This window comes from Bos indicus, chromosome X (genome assembly GCF_029378745.1).
Source record: "Bos indicus isolate NIAB-ARS_2022 breed Sahiwal x Tharparkar chromosome X, NIAB-ARS_B.indTharparkar_mat_pri_1.0, whole genome shotgun sequence".
Lineage (NCBI taxonomy): Eukaryota > Metazoa > Chordata > Mammalia > Artiodactyla > Bovidae > Bos > Bos indicus.
The window spans coordinates 32,339,014-32,360,086 of NC_091789.1; the positions used below are offsets into that span (position 1 = coordinate 32,339,014).

General features: G+C 41.1%; 1 protein-coding gene across 9 annotated transcripts in view; it reads left to right on the forward strand.

Annotated features, from left to right (window-relative positions):
- AFF2 (ALF transcription elongation factor 2) overlaps positions 1-21,073 on the forward strand; it is a 537,205-nt gene that overhangs the window by 315,185 nt on the left and 200,947 nt on the right. For all 9 annotated transcript variants that reach the window (XM_070785319.1, XM_070785321.1, XM_070785322.1 and 6 more), the window contains one exon: positions 12,492-12,536. In XM_070785319.1, coding sequence (XP_070641420.1) covers positions 12,492-12,536 — 45 coding nt within the window. The remainder of the gene's footprint in view (positions 1-12,491; positions 12,537-21,073) is intronic.

Sequence of the window (21,073 nt, forward strand, 5' to 3'; positions counted from 1 at the left end):
AATTAGAGAAAAAAAAAAAATGGAAGATGTAGGAACTATTTTGGGACTTTTCAAAAGCTTTTTAACCAGAGCCATTACTACATGCTTTGGCTTCAAGTATATGAACTTAGCCAAGTATAGATTATCTTTTCATTACCATTCAGCAAGAACTTCTAACTCAACAAGCAGCCCTCATATAATTGAGGCACTCTGTCTTTGGGGCCAACGTGTTATTTTTGAAAATGACATCTAATTGTCATTGCAGTCTCCCTGATATGAGAAATGGTACTGTCCACATGTTAATGTTTCCACTGAAACATTAAAAGTGTGTTACCTGCTTCCATGTTGAAAATATTTGCCAGGATGACTTGACATTTGTACTTCTGTAGATTATGGCACAGGCTCTGTACCTGTACAATTTATAGCTTTTGATTGGAGACTTCTTTTAACTAGAGATCAACTGGTGAACATAAGTAGAAGTTTTGAAATTAATTTGCTTTGGACCACAGACTGAAACTCATTTTAATGGATTGGAGTTGCTTTAGAGCCTAGATTCTAGCTAACCCTTTGATTTTATAGCTAGAGAAGCTGTGGCTAGCCCAAAGTTATACAGTGCCATATTCACTATATACATCTCTTCTTATTCAAAGTTAAGGTCAGGTCCCACTTCCTTGCCTGACTACCCCAGAGCCATGGGCAGTTTCTTCTCCTGCAACTTCCTGTTACAGGTATTGTCAAAACCATTCATCTGTCTTTTAAAAGTAGTATCACTGCTTTGTCTGGGATTTCTAGGAGAGTCCTGATTTGATATAATCATTTTCATCCTCCTCTTATTAGATAGTCTGGACTTTCCCATATTTGGCCATCTAAGTCATGTCATCCCCAAATTAAAATTCCCCTTCTGTGCATGTGCCTGATTTAGGGATCAGGAAATATGTGCTAACTTATACTATCATTTCTCACTTTTGGTATGTATGTCCTGTCTACTTTTGAGTAGATGTTCCCTGTGGGACGTTTATTCTTTATCATCTACCGAATTTCCCATAACACTTAGTGCATTGTACTGTGCATAGTGTGGATGTGATGTATAGTTTTCATTTAGGACAATTTTCTTAATGTGAACAGATTTTCCAAGCGGCACATTTGGACATACCTCAACACATTGATCCTGGTCAGGAGTAAGTGTGGTTATTTCACTGGATGTATTTTATTTGTATCAGTAAACTGTTTTCATTGTACCTGGAATCATAAACACCTTCCAACATGTCTGTTTATCCTGCCTACTTTCACAGCTAAGAAATCATCAGTCCCTGGTTTTCATGTGGAAGCAAGACTAGCTAGGATTGTGGGGGCCCTGCATATGCTTCTCATGTTAATTGGTGTAAACTGTTTAGCTCCATAAAACTCGGGACACCATGTATCATTCTGTCTCTGATCTTCAGTGGACAGTGACATGGCATCAAGGGTCTGTGTTTGCAGAGTGACCTTCTGGAAAAGTGCCACGCCCTTCCATGAGCCAAGAGTTTCAGAGTGTCCCATAAATGCTGGGCAGAAGGGACCCTGGGGATACTAGCTAAGGAGATACTATAGCTAACTGGAGATACTAAGTAAGGCCCAGGGGAAGTTTAAGAAATGGGAACTTCTTGTATTTGCTCAATTGTTTTTTCTGCCAACAAAGAAATGTAACACATCATGGTGTTTTCAAATAAAAGCATCAGGAATAAACTCCAATTCTAGAGAGCTATTTCCTGGACACACATGCAGGTGTATTTGAGGGAAGGCTGGATGAAGCCAGAGACAGGTAACCATGCCAGGTTGGTAAGAGCCAGGGTCGTGAATCATTATTTATTATTGAACAAAGTAGTGACTTTGCCAACTGTCCGTTCTCAAATATGACACCCTCTTCGTGGTAATCAAAATATTACTCTGACAAGGTTTCCTTTTCAGACCAATCTGGGATTGTGACCTGAAAATGGAGGTTGTCTTTTAACTTATTTGAATTGCAAACTGGCGAGACAACCTATAGCTATGGTGGCATATTTTTTTAAAGCAAAGCCAAGCACCTACATGGACCTCCTATTTACATTTCTTTGAGAAGAAAAAAAATCACATAAAAGCTATCAAGAAACACATTTCACAGCAGGCAAATTAATTGGTTTTACAGTATTTGAATGGAGGGTTTGTCAAATAAAACATGCCGTGACAGTTAATAGTGTCATTTAGAGCCAGAAAATTATTGGCTTATTTGTTATTGGATAAAAGGAAGGCAAACATTTTGTATTAGGAAGTTTTAATGTGTTTAAAATCCTCATTAGGGATTAATGGACATGCTTGCTTAGCATAGCGCCTCATTAATTTGAGGCTAAACAGTTACTTCTGTGTTTCAATCTCAGTGTTGTTTCTTAACATTTTTTTTTTTTACTTCTCTTTAATTAGATCTTGCCATTGAGTTTGGTCTCTACACCATTGGAGATGTAGAATTAATTAATGAGATTTATAAATCTAATGGAAGGGAGTTATTCTTAGCTATCGTTTCATTTTAGTGAGCAGTTAAACCACAGATCTGAGAGATTTCAGAAGTCTAGAAAAAAATGTGAACTTCCCTGAATATATTTAGTAGTGTCACTTGGCATTAATAGATAAAAGTGTTTTAATTAGAGTTATAAATAATAGGGGAGCTGGCGAGGATTCACTTCGTGTGCACAGGGCTTGTTCTCCCAGATCATCACTGTCAGAGAAGAGCAATTGTAGGTCTGTTTCTGTGGCATCACGGTGTCATCCACTGGCAATTAAGACAATCCTAAGTGCAGGATTTAGAGAGTCAAGAAGGCGCCAAGTTCCTTAGAGGTTAGTCTGAAAGTGGAGCCACTTTCTACCAAGTGTATTCTGTTGTCACCTTTTTATTGAGGACATGTGTGGGTACAATTTATAAAGTCTATTCCACTGATGTTGCTTTAAGGAAAATGTAGCTAGAGCAAAATCAAACTGAAATCTGGGTTTCTTGTTTTAAAGGAGAATTTAAAGTCATTAGCCGTGTATTTAGAAGACAGAGGTGTTTCTTTAAGGTGAGGGATTGTGAATGTCAAGGGAAGACCTTTCATTTCTGAAAGATTCTCAGAAAATAAGAGACAAAGATACATATTTAAAAGGTTCTTTTCTAAATGGAGTTATAGCACGTAATTTAAGACCCCATCATATGCCTGCGGCAATGTCTTCAGAAGCTACCAGAAAAACCTGAGCTCCCATTTTGTTCCCCTCCACCCCCCTCCGGTGAGGAAGTCTTGTATCTTTTAGAAACCATAAATCCGTAGAAGAATTTGTCAATCCAAGATGTATTAGAGAAGATAATCGTATTTTAAAATGTTTCAAGCTAACATAGTAAATGGGTAAAGCGTTTGCTTAAAGACAAAATATGTGAGTACTTAAAAACAGCTCTTTAAACAATTTGGAAACTCCTATGTTATCTGAGAATGGTCTCTGACAGGAGGATACAGTTTAATCAAAATCTCTACTTCCTGCCAGACAGAATTGAATTCGTCTAATCCCTAGAGAGGCATTCCTCAGGCCCGGGGCCATCTTTGGCCCAGGGCTTCCCTTCATCCAGGCTTCTGGGTAATGTGAGGAGATTCACCACTGTGGGATCCCAGAAAATCATCACTCCTGCTCCTGGGTGCTCTGCTTGTTCCATTCAGAAGGAAGCCCTTATAGATGAGAACAGTTGGAGGATTGTGAACTGTGGTTAATTAGCTAATCAGTGTTGCAAAGTGCAGCGGCTAATGGTGGGGAGCAGAGTGTCACCTCCTTCTAAATCTCCAGGGGCTATTTGGCCTCCAATTCTCTCCTTTCCCCCACTTCCTCCTTCCTTTATCGCCAAACTGAGGGCATACAGCATCTCCTTTAGTGTTTCACTGATAACTCGCTCTTTCTTGCCCTAAACATTGCCAGAGAGTTCTATTATACTTTCCCAGCATACCCTGTTCCTATTTTCCAACAGAACCATTTTCCACCTTACCTTTCTCCTCATGTTTCCAATAACCACCCCGTTCTCCACTGATGACCTTGCCACATACTTCATGGAGCAAAATAGATACAATCAGACAAGTACCCCCTCATCTTCTCATCTTTAATTTCTCCAAGCCAACTGCTTCTGTACCTAAAGCATTCTGCCTTCCCTCCTGTTACAATGGAAGAAGTATCCAGGCTCTTCTTTCAGGCCAGCCTCTCCAGTTGTGTCCTAGTCTGCTGGCTCCTGCTCAAGGACTTGCTTTGACAATCATGCATTTTTTTCTTTTGCGATACTTTTTGTCTCTCCACTGAGTTACACCATTGGTATATAAATAGGCCTTAATATCATCCCTCTTACAAAACAAAGAAGAACCTTGATAGTGCATCACCACATCCTATCACCCCATCTCTCTGCTCCCTGTCACAGCAGGAATTGTTTCTCCCCTCTCTGCATCTACCCCTCCCACTCCTTTCTTAGCACACTCCAGTCAGCTTCACATCTGCAGCATGCGACTGAAACAGCTCTGACCAGTGTGGCCAATGGTCTAGATCATACCAAACCCAACTGTCCATTCTGCATCCTTATCTCACTGAATGGTTTATTTTCCTTTGAAGCACTTTCTTCTCCAGGTTCCTGGGACACCACACTTGCCTGCTTGGCTTGCTTCCTCCCTGGCTGCTCCTAAGAATTCATGGGTGGCTTTGAAATGCATCATGCAAGATGGATCAGATGCTGTGCCATATGGAATGTGGACTCCTCACACAAGGGACAGTAAATGGTCTTCTGGTTCAGTTTCATCTTAGGATGACTGAGGTGTGAAACGAGTTTCACAGATGAGGCCTATGGTACAGGTATGCTGCCTGTCATGTTACATAAGACTTGCCTGCTTTCTCATATTTGTATTAGTTAGTACAAAAATTAGTTTGCATTCTCCATGAATTTGAAAACTGTCAGTGAGAGAAGAGGAAATGCACCCAGGTTTTGACAATTAGCTTCAGTAAGAAAATCACTGGAGTTGGGAAGTGAATACTACATAGAGTACAATACATGTAATAGAACAGGACAAAATAGAAGGTGAATAAAATCATAGAACCCAAAATATACTGAGAGGATCATCTTGCTTGGCAACTGGTCCAAGGTGAAGGTGCTGTTATTCTGTGGCGAAATAGGAAATGTAAGACCAATGGTATGTGTGAGTTTGTTTGATGGTGGCATAAGATTGTTGTCATATTGTGTATAACAGATACGTAACTTTTGGAACTTATATCCTTCCTACCTTTTGGCTGTTGCTTCTGTAATGTCCTTTCAGAACAAGAAGGGGTAATTATATGTAGACCTCCTATTAGTTTTGTGAAGTACAAGGCACCAAATCTTGTAACAGATCCCATGCCATGGTTGTGTCACCTGGAGAGTGAGGAAATGAACTGTCCCAAATAATACATCTAATTAGTTGTAAAATTTGGACAGGGAAGTATTTCCTGACTATCAGGATGTTTTCCTTTTAATGACTTTTTAAGATCATAGTTATCAGCAATTGTTCCAAAGTATGAGAGCTTACTCTGTCCCTAGAACTGTCAGGAGCATAAAAAAACTCTGAAAACCCCAACATTCACTCTTCAGTGGACAAAATTCAAAAGTGAATTTGCTTCCTGATGCATCATTTTTATATATTTAGATCATGTGTTGTTAACTTTGTTTACAATGGCCAAGGATAGGGGTTCAGAAATTGCCTTACATGACTCTACTCTGCACATCTGTATTTTTACAGTATCTTCTTTTACTAGAAGAGATCATGGACCTGCACACAAGATAGCCAGTAATGTTAATAGGAGTGCCTTAAGTAGGGATTTCATGGAATCAAGACTTTGATCTTAAATGGTCCTTGATTTCAGCACTAGGACCTGGACTGGCCAGAAGTGGGCATCTTGCGAGCCCTGAGGAGTCCAGGGCATGCCTAGGAATTTCAAAAGGCAGGGACCATGGCTGGAAGGTCTTTGGGTTGTAGGGCAGACACGGAGGGCAGACAGAAGGCTAAGAAGAGCACAGGCAGGAAGGGGCAAGCAAATTGGGTCAGAGTGTGGGAAGCCAGCAATAAGAGGAGGAGGAGGGTGCAGCTTGAGTGAGAGCAGTGAGATTAAGGCACCTGGATGAGGCCTGGAGAAAGTGGGGGAGGGGCTCTGTCCCTGGGGAGCCCACTCAGCACAGCCCAGGCATGTGTCTGGGAGCAGAGACAGCCAACAGAGCGACCTCCCTGCCCAGCTCAGGTGACTAGAGGCAGGGCGTCCTGGGGGAACTGGGGCTCAGGCAGCCAGCATCTTCCAGGCGGGCTCTTGGTTTCCTAGTGTAATCTTTCTAGACATGTACCTTATTTTTCTTTAAGACTGTCACCCCCCTCCCTGTTTGTACCTCATTCTTCTATAGAAACTAGTTATTAGACCAAATAAATGAACAGTGAGCTAATGGCTATTCAGAGCCCACTGAATTAAGCACTCTTCACTTTAAATTCCATCTGCCGTTAGGTCCTCCTCGGGCTGATGATGGGCCTTTCTGCATATGCATTCTGCTGTTGCCCATACCTAATGAAGCCCACCCTTCCCCTCCCCCACCCCGCCCCCACTCCCCCTTGGCTTTCTGTTGTCTTACCCCCTCAAGTCCCATCTCCAGCCTCCTTTGTCACCTTCAGTAAGAGCCACCAGATGGAGCAGCAGCCTGAGGCTCGTTATACACTGGGCCCCCAAGTAGGATTTCACAATTAATGGCATTCACAAGATGTCATGAGGGCCAGTTTCCAAGGGGACTAAACTAGGTACTCAGTGGTCCCAAGGCTCAGGGTGCTGACTTTCCAAGAGCCTTAGAGGGAACTTAGAATAAAAGGTGCTGATGGAGGCTTCAGATGCACCCACTGCCAGGCTAAGGTGCTTTTATATGCCTCACTTCATCTCAACCTCATACAGTCCTTGAAGTGGAATTTTATTCCCCTTATATAGACAGAGAAACAGAGGCTCAAAGAAGTTCAAGTGTCTTGCCCAAGTTGACAGAGCAAGTATCAGAGCTGGGATTAAATTTCAAGTCTGTCCAGCTTCAAAGCCCATGCTATTTACACCCCCAGAAAATATGGTAAATGATCCTATTGATTTGCTCAAATAAATAAAATGTGATCGCTGAGTCCTTCTTTTCAGTTTTAGTTCCATGTAAGGTTCTAGACACAGGGTCACTTCCTGTACTTGGCTTAAAATGTTAAGTCATAAATTCCTTTAATCTTCATGCTCTATTTTTTTCTTGCTTCTCTTCTTAGAGGGAATAGTGAATATTAGCTTGCTTTACATGAGGTATTTTGACCATGGGATACCCTTTAAAATTAGCTGGAAGCAGTATTTTAAACACCAACTCCTTGGACACCCAGGACTTTTGCTATATTAAAATGAAATGGGAAGATGAGCTGGTTGGCTGGACCAAGTCACAGTTGTGAAATCTTTTTTGTTTTGATTGAAGTTCTATCACTTGAGGATTTCTGTCTGCAGTTTATGTAATATTAACTGTTCCCGTTTAACCAGAGACTTATGCATACAAACTAGAACAGGGCCAGGTTAAGATGTGACAGGAAACCAGGGACAGAAAGGTCTTAACCTGAACTTATCAGGGACTTGCTGGATGGGGAAGACAGATAAGGAAATCTCAAATCCTGTGCAAATAGAACTTCAGAGGCTGCTGCTCCTTGTTTGCACAAATGACTGATCATGAGGGTTAAACATTTAAAAAAGATGGAAAACTCATTTCTTAGTAGAATATCATAACCTGTTTGCATTTTGTTAGTAATGCCGTGTCAGGGGATGTCTGTCAATCATGCGGATGAATGTGCCAATTTGTTATTGAAAATACAAATGGAATTAGTTTGGAAGCTGCCAGCAGTGTCAGTCATGGATATTGTTTAACTGGGCCAGTAGCATGGATTTTGGTGTTAGTGATGTGTCACTCAGTGTCACTTGCGCTTGTTGGGAGAATCCAGGCATTCACTGGCAATTAAACGTGAGATTTGTGACTTTCACTGGGGGAAGTCTTTGTCAAGGTGAAATGTGGGTAGAATAGGGCACTTTGATGGCAAAAGGATGATTTTAGAAAAACTGACCTCTCTTCCCTCGCAATCCCTTAATAATAATGTGCTCAGAGACACGCATCACACTCCCCCCAGTTAACTATGTGGTGATCATGACTCTTTTAATGTTTCACATGAATCTTCATGTTTTCTATTAGTGTCTCTCAATGCCACAATCAGGGTATTTTTGATATCTTGTATTACCCTAATCGCCAAGAAGTATGCTCCAAACTGATTAATTCCAGAATGATTAAAATATCCTATGCAATTCATTTATTGTTGCTTCAGTTAATTGAATATTTGATGATTTAAAGGTACCTTGATTATTTCCTAGGATATGTCTTGATCACCAGGCAGATGATCTGCACGTGGTCTGCCTGTGGCTACATGCGGTGGCCGCCTGCACTGTCACACGCAGAGAGGGTAGGCACTTGGGAGGGCTCTTGGTCAACTCACACCTGCCCGACGCAGACGCCCGCCCCTCCTAGCCCTCAGAGGACCACATCCGTGCCCAGCCTGAGAGAGAGGGTCGTCTGGGGCAAGGAGTGAGAGCACAGCTTCCCGGGCGGCATGCCGCTTGCTTTCTGCTCCTGGAGGAGGGGGCGGAGAGGGGGATGCACAGGGACGCAGGCTCTGAGTGGCTAACTTGCGCTTTGTGGACTATCTGAATACTCAAGAGTGCATTGAAAGGGAGGGAAGGTGGCTCTGGAATGAAGCGGCTGCTTGGCAACTCATCGGGCAGCAGTTCTAATCCCAGTGTCCCCACTAGTTCTCCTCCTGTCTCCTGTCACACCTGTCCGAGTGACTCCTCCACAGTTCCTGCGAGAGGAGGAGGGGTGTGGGAGACAGACAGACAGACAGAGCAACGGGCAGCCGGGGCCAAGCCCTCAGCCTGAGCCCAGCTTCTGTCCAGAGCGCAGCGTGGCCCGGCATTGCTCGGCCATGTCAGATCCTGGGCCTCTCACCCCCTTGTGGGGCGAGGACTACGGTGGGGACCTCGGCGGCTGGGAGCTCCTGTCGGATGTGGCTCTGTCCGTGAACCCGGTAGGTACTCTCTCCCTGACACCCAAGTCAGACCTCCTGTTCCGTATTGTCTGTTTGCTCCGTAACTGTTTGTCTCTCCCAAGTTACGTGGAGCCGCAAAGGAAGAAATTACGTTGCCTTCGGTGTCTTTAAATCCTCCCATGGAACCATCCTGAGCACAGTGTAAGCTCAATCAGGATTTGTTGTCTAAAGAAATAAATGGGAGAACTGATGAATAGGCGGATGGGCGAATGAATGTGATCCTATTACCCTTGTCACCAGCACCTGACAATGTACCTCCCGGTGGGTCTCTAATTGTTTGTTTTCCTGTCCCATCTAGACGTTTACCTCTGAGAGAAAGTGGCCAAGTCTGATAGTTCTTTGTGTCGCTGACCCCCCTCGCCCAGCACTCTTCTAGGCACAGAGGAAATGCTCGCTGGTTAATTCAAAAGCATTTGCAGGGGAGGGGGGAAATACAGCTCAAATGTGGTCTTGGCGGTGAAAAGATCCGCAGGGCAGGGCTAGATGAGTTTGTGGGACTGGTGACTCCATGTCAATGCTGGATTCCAGTATTTTCTGAAAAAGAAAAAAAAAATCTGAACACTCGGTATGGATGCATATTTCTTTGCCTGCCTGTGTCTGCAGAGTTCTTCCCCAGAGTCCACAACTCTTTGTATTTTGACAGCATTTCCCCATAAGGAAATGGATATTTATAATACCAGGTGTAGAGATGATATTTGCAGTTGGCAAGAGTGAGTCAGATCTTACCTTGAGCAGACAAGAAGACTGGGCTTCGGAAGATGTGGTTAGGAGACCAGCAGGGCAGAGGTTCATAACCTGACGCACTACATGGGTCTTTTCCGGTTACAAAGCAGGTTTGCATACCTTATATTTCATTTGCTGCTCACAGAAACCCTGTGAGATTTTAAAACAGCTGGTATTATTATTATCGTTCTTTTATTTTACTAAATTTTATTTTTATAGTTGGGCAAACTGGAACTCAGAGGGTTAGGTGATAAAGTCCTATTCCTGAGGGATAGAGCCAGGCCTCCCACCCAACTCTTTAAACGCACAGGCAAATATTCTTGCTGTGTCTGCATGTTTCTGATATTTTTTCCTATTTTTATTCCAAAGTTAACATTTGTGTGTTTGCATAGAAAAAGAAAAAATTAAGACTTTTTTTGTGTGAGATTGAGCCATATATGTTTAGCCTGGGCAGCCCAGCTGATTCAGTGCAACAGCTATACTGAAAATTTAAGTCTTGGCTATAATCATTTTGACTTTTGTGTTTCAGGAAGATATACATTAGTTCAACAACTATCTTAGAAAATACAGTTGCTGGAGCCTTGAGCAATGAAATGAGAGTTTATTTGCTGTTATGAATCATCAGTTAAGTTCTATAATCCTGTAATATGTTAGACCAGTCTCTTCTAGCATATATTCTGCAAACACCCATTCTATGGAACAGTAATCATTGTTAATTGGGAAAAAAAAAGAGAACTAAAACCCCAACAATTCAATGTCAAGAGAGTTGGGAATATGCTGCTTTAAACTGATTTGATAGATGTCTCAGAGCCTTTAATCTGCATCATGGACTGCCAAGACGGAAGTTGGTCTACATTTATTTGGACACAGAACGTTTCATTTTGCAGGAATGGTTATAATGGTCTGTTAACTGTGATTCTTCACACCTCCCTTCCTCCTGAGTCTGCAGACTCCACAAGGGGAGAAACTGTGCCTCCTTTTGCTTCTTCCCATTGCATCTTTGTTGAACACAAGCCTGGTGGCACAGTGCCTGGCCCTTAAAAAAAGATTTGTTGAATGAATGAATGAATCAACTCTGCTAGATCAAACCACCTGTGGTTGCTTATCAAAAACCTGTATTTAAAGTTCTTTACAATGTCTGCCCGGCCAGTTTGTCAGCCTTTCCTTCTACTGTACTTCCCACTCAGCACTCAAGTATTTGTGTTCTTGGAAGGATGACTATATAATTTATCATCCAAATCGGGACATTTTTGAGGATGAAATTGGACACCAGAGTAACACATGTACACTGGAACCATACCAGTTGACTCAGGCTAGATGGCCCCCTCATTGCTGGTGACTCTCTAATCCCCACTAGGGATTTTCTGGTGCTTAGAGCAGCAACTTTTATATGGAGAAGAAGAAAAAAAAGAAGAAGAATACACATTGGTTGAAATTAATGTATCAGTATGTACAGGAGTGACTGTTACACTTATTTCATATTTATTGATAATTGTATTTTTTTAAGATTGAGGGCAACTGATGCCATATTCTCTCCCCCATTTCCCCAAATATAGTTGTATTTAGACTTGAATCTATCAGAGTAACTAGGGGATTAGGACTTAATTGCCCTTGTGAGAGATCTGGAACCTATAGCCCCTGTGGCAGTACTCTCTTTACAGGACTGGCCTTTCACCTCCCAAGGCAGTGAATGAAAACCAAATGCTCTCCCTATTGGAACTGGAGGGAAGTGGAGGTGATCAAATTGCCAACCTGGAGTGGGTAAAGGTGTGAAGGAGAGAGTTTGGAAGTTTGGGGAATGCCCGTACCTGCGCAGGTGACAGCATGCCCCGTAGGCCTTCCTCCAGGTAGTGGTCCCACTCCCAGGTCCCTCATCACGCCCAGCTATTGATTTGATGTCACTCTTTGGCATTTGACTTCTTGCTTTCACCGACTATGGAGCTCCTGGAGGAAAATGCATGTGCCAGATGCAGAGTAAGTCCTCAGTACAGTTCTGCTAGTTGGTTGAATTTTGATTGATTAGAAAGGTGTAAGTCACACTGAGAAAAAAAGCCCATGGCATTCGGTGTGGATATTTGTAAGATTCTGCGTACGAGGGCAAGCATGCAATTTATACAAGAGTTTGGCCTTAGTGTTTTGGACAAGAATTGTAGGCATCTGATTGGACTCCTGAATTAAAAGGGGACTTAATTTAGTCACAAAACTGTTTCATATAGTTGCCTTCTTTTACAAATCTGTGGTTATGAATAATATGGTGAACTTCTATGTCAGAGAGTGGAAGAGGCCTCAAAGATCAGGAAGGTGAGCTCTTTTTTTGGAAGGATGAACAAAGAGAAGCCCAGGTGATGGGGAAGGATGGCTCCACATCTCAGAGCAAATTGGTGACAGAACAAGACTGTCTCCGCATCTTGCAGTGTGGTCTTACTGCTTCATTAAAGGAAAACAAAATTGGCCATTTGCTGATATTTACTGCATTGTATTTACTAGGAGGAAAATCCACATCTACTGCTGTATTTACTTTCTTTACATTTTTTCCCACAAGGTAAAATATTACACTATCTGCTTTACTGAGAATAACTAGATTATGCTTCATTTTCTTTTCTTTGTTTGCTTATTTTGTTTTAGGTAAGCCTTCCCAGTGACCCAAGCTGTGTTGAAGAAATCTTGCGGGTGAGTTTAAACCTCTATTTCTCTGCCTTTGAATAATGAAGTAATATATCTGCCTAAGCTGCTTAAAGTAATTCCTCTTCTGTTTCCAGGAGTGTCATGATGGGGAAATCCTTGCATTCCACTTCAAGACTCTTCTGTTTACATCTCCTGTCTCATTTCTCACTTCTCCCTCTCTAGTCAAGCTAGTCTCCTGATCTGCCCCCTTCTTGCATCATTCTGGCTCTTTCTTTTGAGGTTTTGAACAGAGACATCCCACCTCCTTTGGGAAGCATTCCTTATTCAAGCATCCTACCCGCAACCTTTGCCTTTTTGTTCTCTGGGATCTCAGGTCAGCCCCATTGCTGCCCATGTTACATCATTGATGGGACCGGGTCATGGAGATCGTGGCCTGTAATGAATGGATGAGATGTGGCAGGGTGGAGGGAGGGGAGGAGAGAGGTGAGAATGATGGCAAGTTGTGGGAAATGTTCCTCATGGATGTGACTTGGTTCATGAGAATGGCATGGAGGCAGCACAGAGCTGCTAAAGGTGGGAACGACCTCTCCCAAAATACGTGATTAAACCAAAAGGAAAAACCAAAGCCAAGGCAGAAGCATGTATCTCCCTCCCATCTCTGGCTGCTGGCATCTTAAGGTGATGAAGAATCAGAGTTGTGGAGTGAGTTCTGTCTCCAGTTGTCACTTCTGTGATTGGACAGATAACTTCATCTTTTTGAATCTCCCTTCCTTGTCTGTAAAAGAGGACAATAATGCCTGTCCTAATTCTGTTATAAGCTGTCTAGCTGTATATAAATGCTTCTTATTATGAGAAATGGTCAGTGTGGCCCAGAGAAAACTGTGCCAACTTTCCATTGAGGAAAGAAAACAACCTCTGTGCCAGTGAAAATGCTGCATCCCCTTTAGTCACTTACCCAAGTCTCCTCTGCTCCCCCAACACATCCCCTGCTAAGTGCCTTAGTGCTGGAAGCAAACCCTGTGGAAATACACCCAAAGGAATAAAAAGAGCAGAAACCTGTTTGTCATCTAGCTGACTGGCCATCTGATTTCCCCTACTGTGAATATTCGTGTGCCTTTTTTCAGCCCAAGATCAATCGTTGTTGTTGACTGTTAAAGAGAAGAGTCTGATGGCATTTGTCCCTAGGATCTGGGTCGGGGGGCAGGGAATGTGGGCAGCTGCTGTGAAATCCACAGTGTGATGCACCCTGGGAACCCAGCCACTTGCTCCCTGCCTCAGGTGTAGATGTCTCTGATGTACCCAATACACCAGACTGTGAGGGTCCTGGCCACCTGCCTTTTTAAAAAAAGGTGATGCTGAAATAAACCTCCCCATCTAGTCCCTACAGGAGTCTTGCTTTTCCAAATTAAGGCCATGGTCTTTTCTGAACTCCCCAAAGAATGTCAGACCCATTTCACAATCACCACCTCATTTGTGACAGTTGAAATTCTGCACTTCAGAGCAGCCCAGCCCTGGTGCCTAGGTGGCCCATACAGTGACTGAGCTAGGGAAGACAGCTGGACACCTGGCGGAGCCTGGCAACTCCAGTCTGCCGGAAGAGCCACTTAGAGAAACAACAGAATGTCACTTAAACACGGAAAGAAAAGTAGTTGCCTTAATAAGCTCATAAAAGATAGCACCCTTTAAGAAAGTAACAAAAGACTTTCTGTTGTTCTTGAAAGAGAATCTAGAGGAATGGCTTTTTTATTTTTTTGAAGGGCTATAGATTGTATAGAATTCTGGGGGGCTTTTTTGTTTTGTTTTGTTTTATTGACAATACCGTTAATGAGTAGGCTTTCCTTTATTGAAGAATGACACATTTCAATCCCCATGCTTGGAATAAAAATCAGCTTTCTGAAGTTTATGGCTTATTCTTAAATTTTTATAAACCACATTACATGGCACAACAGAGTGCTTACTGAACATTTTTTGTTCTGGCAAGTTCACGTGCCTGTTTGCAGGCCTTGGAGCCCTGTGGACAATTCCACAGTGAGTCTGGTGGTCACCTTGCTCCCCATCTGCCTCCTTCTAGCGAGGGTGGGGAGATAACTTTTCTCTGTCTCTCCTCTTCTCTCTGACCGCCTCAGCACTTTTCCATCTAAGCAGAGTGCAGAGCGAGGTCACGCTCTCTCTTTCTCAGTGAAGGGGGCTCTGTGGAGGAAGGTACACTAGCTCCAGATGAGATCTTGCCTCCACTTGCTCCTGACATGATATCACTTCCTAACTGCAGGGCTTTTCACTTTCCTTGTTTGGGAAACAGGGCATCATTCTTCATCCTCCCCACCGCCCTCCCCCCACCATGAAAGAGTCTGTAAAGTGTGCACAATAAACTATTGGTGTGTGTGATGTGGAGAGAGCGCCTCTGTCCACTCACCTAATTTCCCCATGTCCTTGACTCCCCCCCTTTACCCTCTACAGCCCGTCAGACCAAGCCACTTCATCTCACACTGGGTCAGTCTTTAACTAACCAAGTGCGACACAACTGGCCTCTCTCTGCTGTCAGCCCCTCATTACTCAGGCAATGGAAATACTTTGACCTAATGTACTGGATTTTGGTGCCCCACCCCCCTTTTCAAAACTCTGTTCAAATTCAAACTAGGGGGCTTCCTTTGAAAGTTCCTCTCACCATTTCTCCCCTTCAGACCCACTTTCCTCCTTCTCTTCCCACACTGGGGCTGCTTCTCATTCTACCCCAAAGCCCATGTTTTCTGGTCTTCCAAGGCCCACTTGCCCTGATATGGTGACCTTGTGTCCTAGCACGTGACCACCTTTCAGAGTACTTGAACCTCATTCTCTTATTTTGATCACAGGAAACACGGTAGTCCCTAATTATTTCAGGAAATTGGGGCCCAGAGAGGTTATACATGTCCTGCCTCTGTGGGTAAGGCTAGAATATGGCAGAAGCAGAAGGAGAATGTGATCTTCACTTTGCACTTTGCACTTAACTGTCCACTGCCCTGTCACAAACCTACAATGAGAAGCTCAGGATTCAAAACAAATGGCCTGGGTGGCTTGGCAGACTTAACTTCCAGCAACTGTAACTGGGGATCTCAGCAAACTAATGTAATTCGAGCCAGTCTTAGAAATGAGTTCTTTCTTCCCACCATCTTGAATATTTTCAAATCTCATTTCAGATAATACAACTGTAGCAATAACAAATTACTGCTACTAACTAAAAATATTAATAGTACTGTGCCACTTTATGCATTTAGAGTTCTTAAGTACTTCATGTCATTTACTTTTCACAACAAAGCTGAAAGATTGTGTTATTAGTTACTTATTATAGATATCCAGAGAAGTTTAGTAATTTGTTCCCAGGGAAAACAACTGGCTTCAGTGACCCTCATGCTGTCCATTCCTTCTGCTTTCTGTTCCTGTTGACTTACCTGAACCCATCCTTATTTGATAAGCTCTGGTCTATTTTATGATTGACATTAAAATGGCACCAACCAACAGTTCATTTCAGCTTCTGTTGCTTCCTTAATTCATACACATTCAATTATGCCAAAATAATTCCACATAGTTTCTCCAACAAACCAGAATATACCAGCCCACAACACCTTTCCCACCACCTGCCCTTTCCTGCCACCTGCCCTTTTCCCATAAGACAAGCTGTGGAAATTCAGATGGCTTTGCTTCTTGTCAAGTATATTATTGCTTATTATAAATTTTACAGATCAGAAACTTAAAAGCAGCAGTCTGTGCAGTGCAGTCAATCCTGCGTACCTGTTTCCATCAGCATGTCATTTTCTCTTTAGAGTCAAGCTACCCTCGAGTACAAACAGAAATGAAAAATAATAACAACTCTGGCCCTAGTGATGGCGTTCTGCAGTTACAATTCATTTATCATATGAGGGATTCCTAAGCTGCTCGTATGTAATAATCTGGGTGGCAGCAGCAGCTTCTTTTCTAGCTCTGCAGGGTTTTATGGGTCCTAGAGTAATCATTTCTGGTAGAGTTAAGCCAAGGAGAGCAGCATGCACTAAATGCTACTAGCTGAGGATGCATGCTCAATGATTATTTGTTCTGCAGTGGATGATTTATTTGTTCTTAGCAAGAATTTACTTAAAAATATCAACAGACTATCAATTACATCCTTTCAAGAGTCAAAAATGCAGATACAGCGCTTCTCTTCAATCTGACGCTGAACAGATTGTGTTTCCTAGCAGAGTACCTTCCATAGTTGATAATTTCATAAGCAAACATCTGTATGGGTAATTCACTGTTTATGAGGGATGCTGAATTTGCTAGCTAGGGTTTAGGGAACTTGATTTGATAAACTGTAGCATCTTACAGATCTCTTCCTGCCATATGGATCAGGTTTGTAAACACCGACATGGGCACCTCTTTTTGATTGCAGCATGATCTGTGTTTACAGCATTCTAAGTTATCGCAGTTCTGCTTATTAGGTCTGTGTTTAAGTACACAGTTTTAGCATGGAAAGGACTTACCAAATATTACAGGATGACCATGTACAGTCCTTGCTATTTTTTTACTTTTAAAGGGGAAACAGTGAAAAAGCCCATCTCAAGAGTGAGGGGGAAAATTGGATGTGGAAGCAAAATTGGTCAGACAATTATGTCTGAAAGGAAATTTGATTATATTATCATAACTATGCAGCATAATCAAGCACCTTTCAGTAGAATTTCTTTGATAAATTTAACCAATAATTAGGCAATTGATTTTATATCCTGTCAAATTAATGTATAAATAATATTCAAATTGGAGTCATGCAAACGATTTTCTATATAGCCATCTTAAATACTAATCCTTCCAGGATGGTTCAAAAAGCATCTATCCTATTCTGCTGTGGACTTTCAAAATTATAGTTTCTTGAAATAGTAATATAGTTTTCTGTCTAAGAAAGACAACAATTGCTAAATATAATTTAGACTATAATTAATGTTAACATTGATGAAGTCAAATAAATGAACTAACTACTGATTGCACCTCGCTATTCTGATGACTAGCTCTTACCTAATGACATTGGGAAATATGTAAATTTGTCAGCAGGTGAAAATGCCCTTGACTGGGTAAATTATGTGGAGTATTACCTTTTCTGAAGCTAATTCAAAGCACTAATGGACTTAATACATACTATGCATGTGTGAGGTGAGCTATTCATGGAACCAAATTGGCCCATAAGAGATATTACCCATTATTTGCCTCCCAGTAATCATTTCTTCTTTTCTTATATACAAACCAACCCAGAAGAAAGATGATAAATTTAATTATAACAACTATTATGTGAACAATATAGGTAAGCCATCCAGTGGGCTCCCAAATGCTCTTAGAGCCTGTCAAGCAGAACAAATATTTTCACGTGGAATCTGAGGGTTTGCAGCTAGTGTATGATGTGAATTTTAAATGATTATCCAGACGTTGTTGGGTAAATGAGGAACATGAGTAACGAGGTGACTGGCCCAGTGAATCATGGGAACCTGTCAAACCCAGGACATGTCAGGGAAGAGATGATGTCAAATACCAGTAACTTAGCAATTCAGCATTTAGCTGTCCAGGGAGTGAGCAAGAGTAGGCCCTTTAAAATAGCTGAGTAAATATATGAGTTTGTATATATTTGGGGTATGGTATAAAAATCAGTCTGTTTTCTGTCAACCTGTTTCTTTTTCTGAATATGGTGATTTATTATTTTCTATTGAATTGAATGAAAGCAGGTGAGAATTTAAGCCACATGTAGAATTTACACCTGCTTTCTCTATCTGGGATGTACTGGGATGGTAATGAAATGATGTATTAGTTTGCCAAAAAGCAGTCTAGGCTTATCTGAAAGAAGTAATAGCTTCCAACTGTTGTTTAAGAACCAGTCTTTTTGTCCTAGCTGTGTTAGTGGGATTGGGTTGGGAAAACTATTATAATGCAAGGAGGTTAACCACTCTGTTTGCATCTGTGTAAAGGTAAAACCAGTGTCTCTGAAAAATGCATGGGGAGAGTAGCCTCTCAAAATCAGTTTGATAGGCATCTTAGAGTTGTAATGAAAGTATCAAGCATGATTTGCTCCACTCTCTTTTTGATCACCAAAAAGTATTATGGAGAATGAGAAAAAGAAATGTAAACTCCATAATTGCTCTAACTAGAAGACATCCATAAGCCAAAGTCACAATTTTGTAAAGATCAAACAGGGAAGAATCCAAGAGGTGATTCCATGGTCATAGATCTGGGGCATAGATGATGAGGCACTGATTTTCAGTGGCATACCACAGAAGACAAAAATGATATTGCAATAATGGGAGTGGGCTTAAAGGTTTGTGATGGGAAGTCCTGTGGACCAACTCTGAGACATGCAGATTTTGAGAAGTAGGAAAGGCAAAATTGAAAGAGAAGTTACACGATTAATCCACATTTGTGGAAACCACTTTGTTGCTAAGATAAGATGGAAGAGCCAGATGCTGCTGGAGAGCAGCCTGCAGAGCTGATGTCTCATGATAAAGCAGAAGTAAAAGCCCAAACACTTGGTCACACACCCTGAAATTCAGAAGTGAATGCCTGCTAGTCTGGTATTAAACTATGGCCCTTACTGCCACAAACACATCCTGCAAATAACTGATCCAGGAAGAATTCCTGTCCCTAAAAAAATTACTAATAATCAAAAAAGAATCAGTACAAGAGCTATGCAAAACTATGTAGCAGAAAGAATGTAGCTACGGGACAAATTGAAGCTGTGACCAGTAAAGTAGCATGAACTGTTTGAAAATGAAGCAGTTTTATCTAAAAGACAAGAGCCACATAGTGATACAAGAGCTTAAAGATACTATTTAAAAAGTGCATAAATACAGAACTGCAAAGTAATGGATTAAGAACAGAAAATTATTAGAATTAGCACACTTAAGATCTGTATTTTTGCCTAAAAAAGAGTAACAGCAATAAATAATTTTGGTATCCTTATCAAGAAAAAAAATATCAAAAGCACAAAACATGAAACAAGGAAAGATAAAGAAAAATAACCTCCCAGATACAGAGAAAATTAAATAATCATGAATAACAATTTACTCACCTATGTACAAATAAATGTAAGCATCTAGATGAGATAGATGATTTTTCTAGTGAAATATAATCATAATCAACTGAAATTGACTTCAAAAGAGAAAATCTAAATAGAGTTATCACTATCAATGAAATGGAGACTAATCCTGCCCATTACTGAAATCAAACCGTCTCTCCCAGATTTCATAGGGAAATTCAACCAAACCATTAAGGTATAATGTGGCTCAGCTGTTCCAGAACATAGACTAAGAAACATTTGCAAAGTATTTTTCTTAGAAAAGCTAAACTAATACATAATATTGATACCAAAATCTGACAAAAACAGCATATGAAAAAGAAAATTACAGAATGATATCACTTGTGAATCTTGATGCAAATTTCTTTAATGAAATATTAACAAAGAGAATCAGATAGTATTTTAAGGATATGTACCAGTGGATTTTATTCCAGGAATATAAAGCTAGTTCAATATTAAGAAATACATTAATATAAGGTCTCTTATGAGTAGAATAAGAAAGAAAAAAATACATGATCATCTTTGTAAATGTTAAAAGATACTTGATAAAACTCAACACTTATACTTGATAGAAATAGACGGAAACATCATTAATATGATAAAATATATCCATCTCAACTCAAAATCTAGTGTCACATTTCACAGAGAAAGTCTGGAGACATTCCCATTATAGTTAAGAAAAAGCCTAGATATTCTTTATCATCCTTATTATTTAATACTGTTCTGGAGATTAGCCAAGGTGATTAAACAAACTAAAGAAATAAGAGGTATTAAAACAGGAGAGAATGTGTAAAATGATTATTTGTAGATTATATATATATTATTTTCCTGAAAACCCCAAGAGAATTAACCAAAACTATTGTTATGAACAATACAATTTTGCACAGTTTCAGTATGCAAAATAAATATATAGAAATCATCTTTATATGTAAAGCAACCAAGTGCCACTATTGGTAAAGAACTTGCCTGCCAGTGTAGGAAACTTAGGAAACGTGAGTTTGATCCCTGGATCATGAAAATCCCCTGGAGAAGGGCATGGCAACCCACTCCAGTATTCTTACCTGGAGAATCCCATGGACAGAGGAGCCTGGTGGGCTACAGTCCATGGGGCCACAAAGAGTCAGACACGACTGAAGTGACATAGCACACAACTAACTCTAAGAAACAATGGGCAAAAACACTTCATTTATATCTTATGTGTTTATTTACAAGAAATGTGCCAGAGTTATAGGAACACACGAAGTACTAGGAGAGATACCAAAGAATAATTAAATGAATGGAAAGTCATACCATTCTGAGATAGGAAAATGATATTCTAAACATCTTTATTCTCTCTACCTTAATCTTGAATCCTTTCCTCACACCGTACAGCAATATTATTTCCAAATGTGTGAAAGGTTAAAAACACATAAAATATCAATATTAGAAGTAACTGTGGGAGAATTTTTACATTTTTCATTTCCAGCCTGTCTCCTGATAAGCTGGCAGGGGTAGGAGGCAGTCAGGGGAAAGTTCAGAAGTTTGA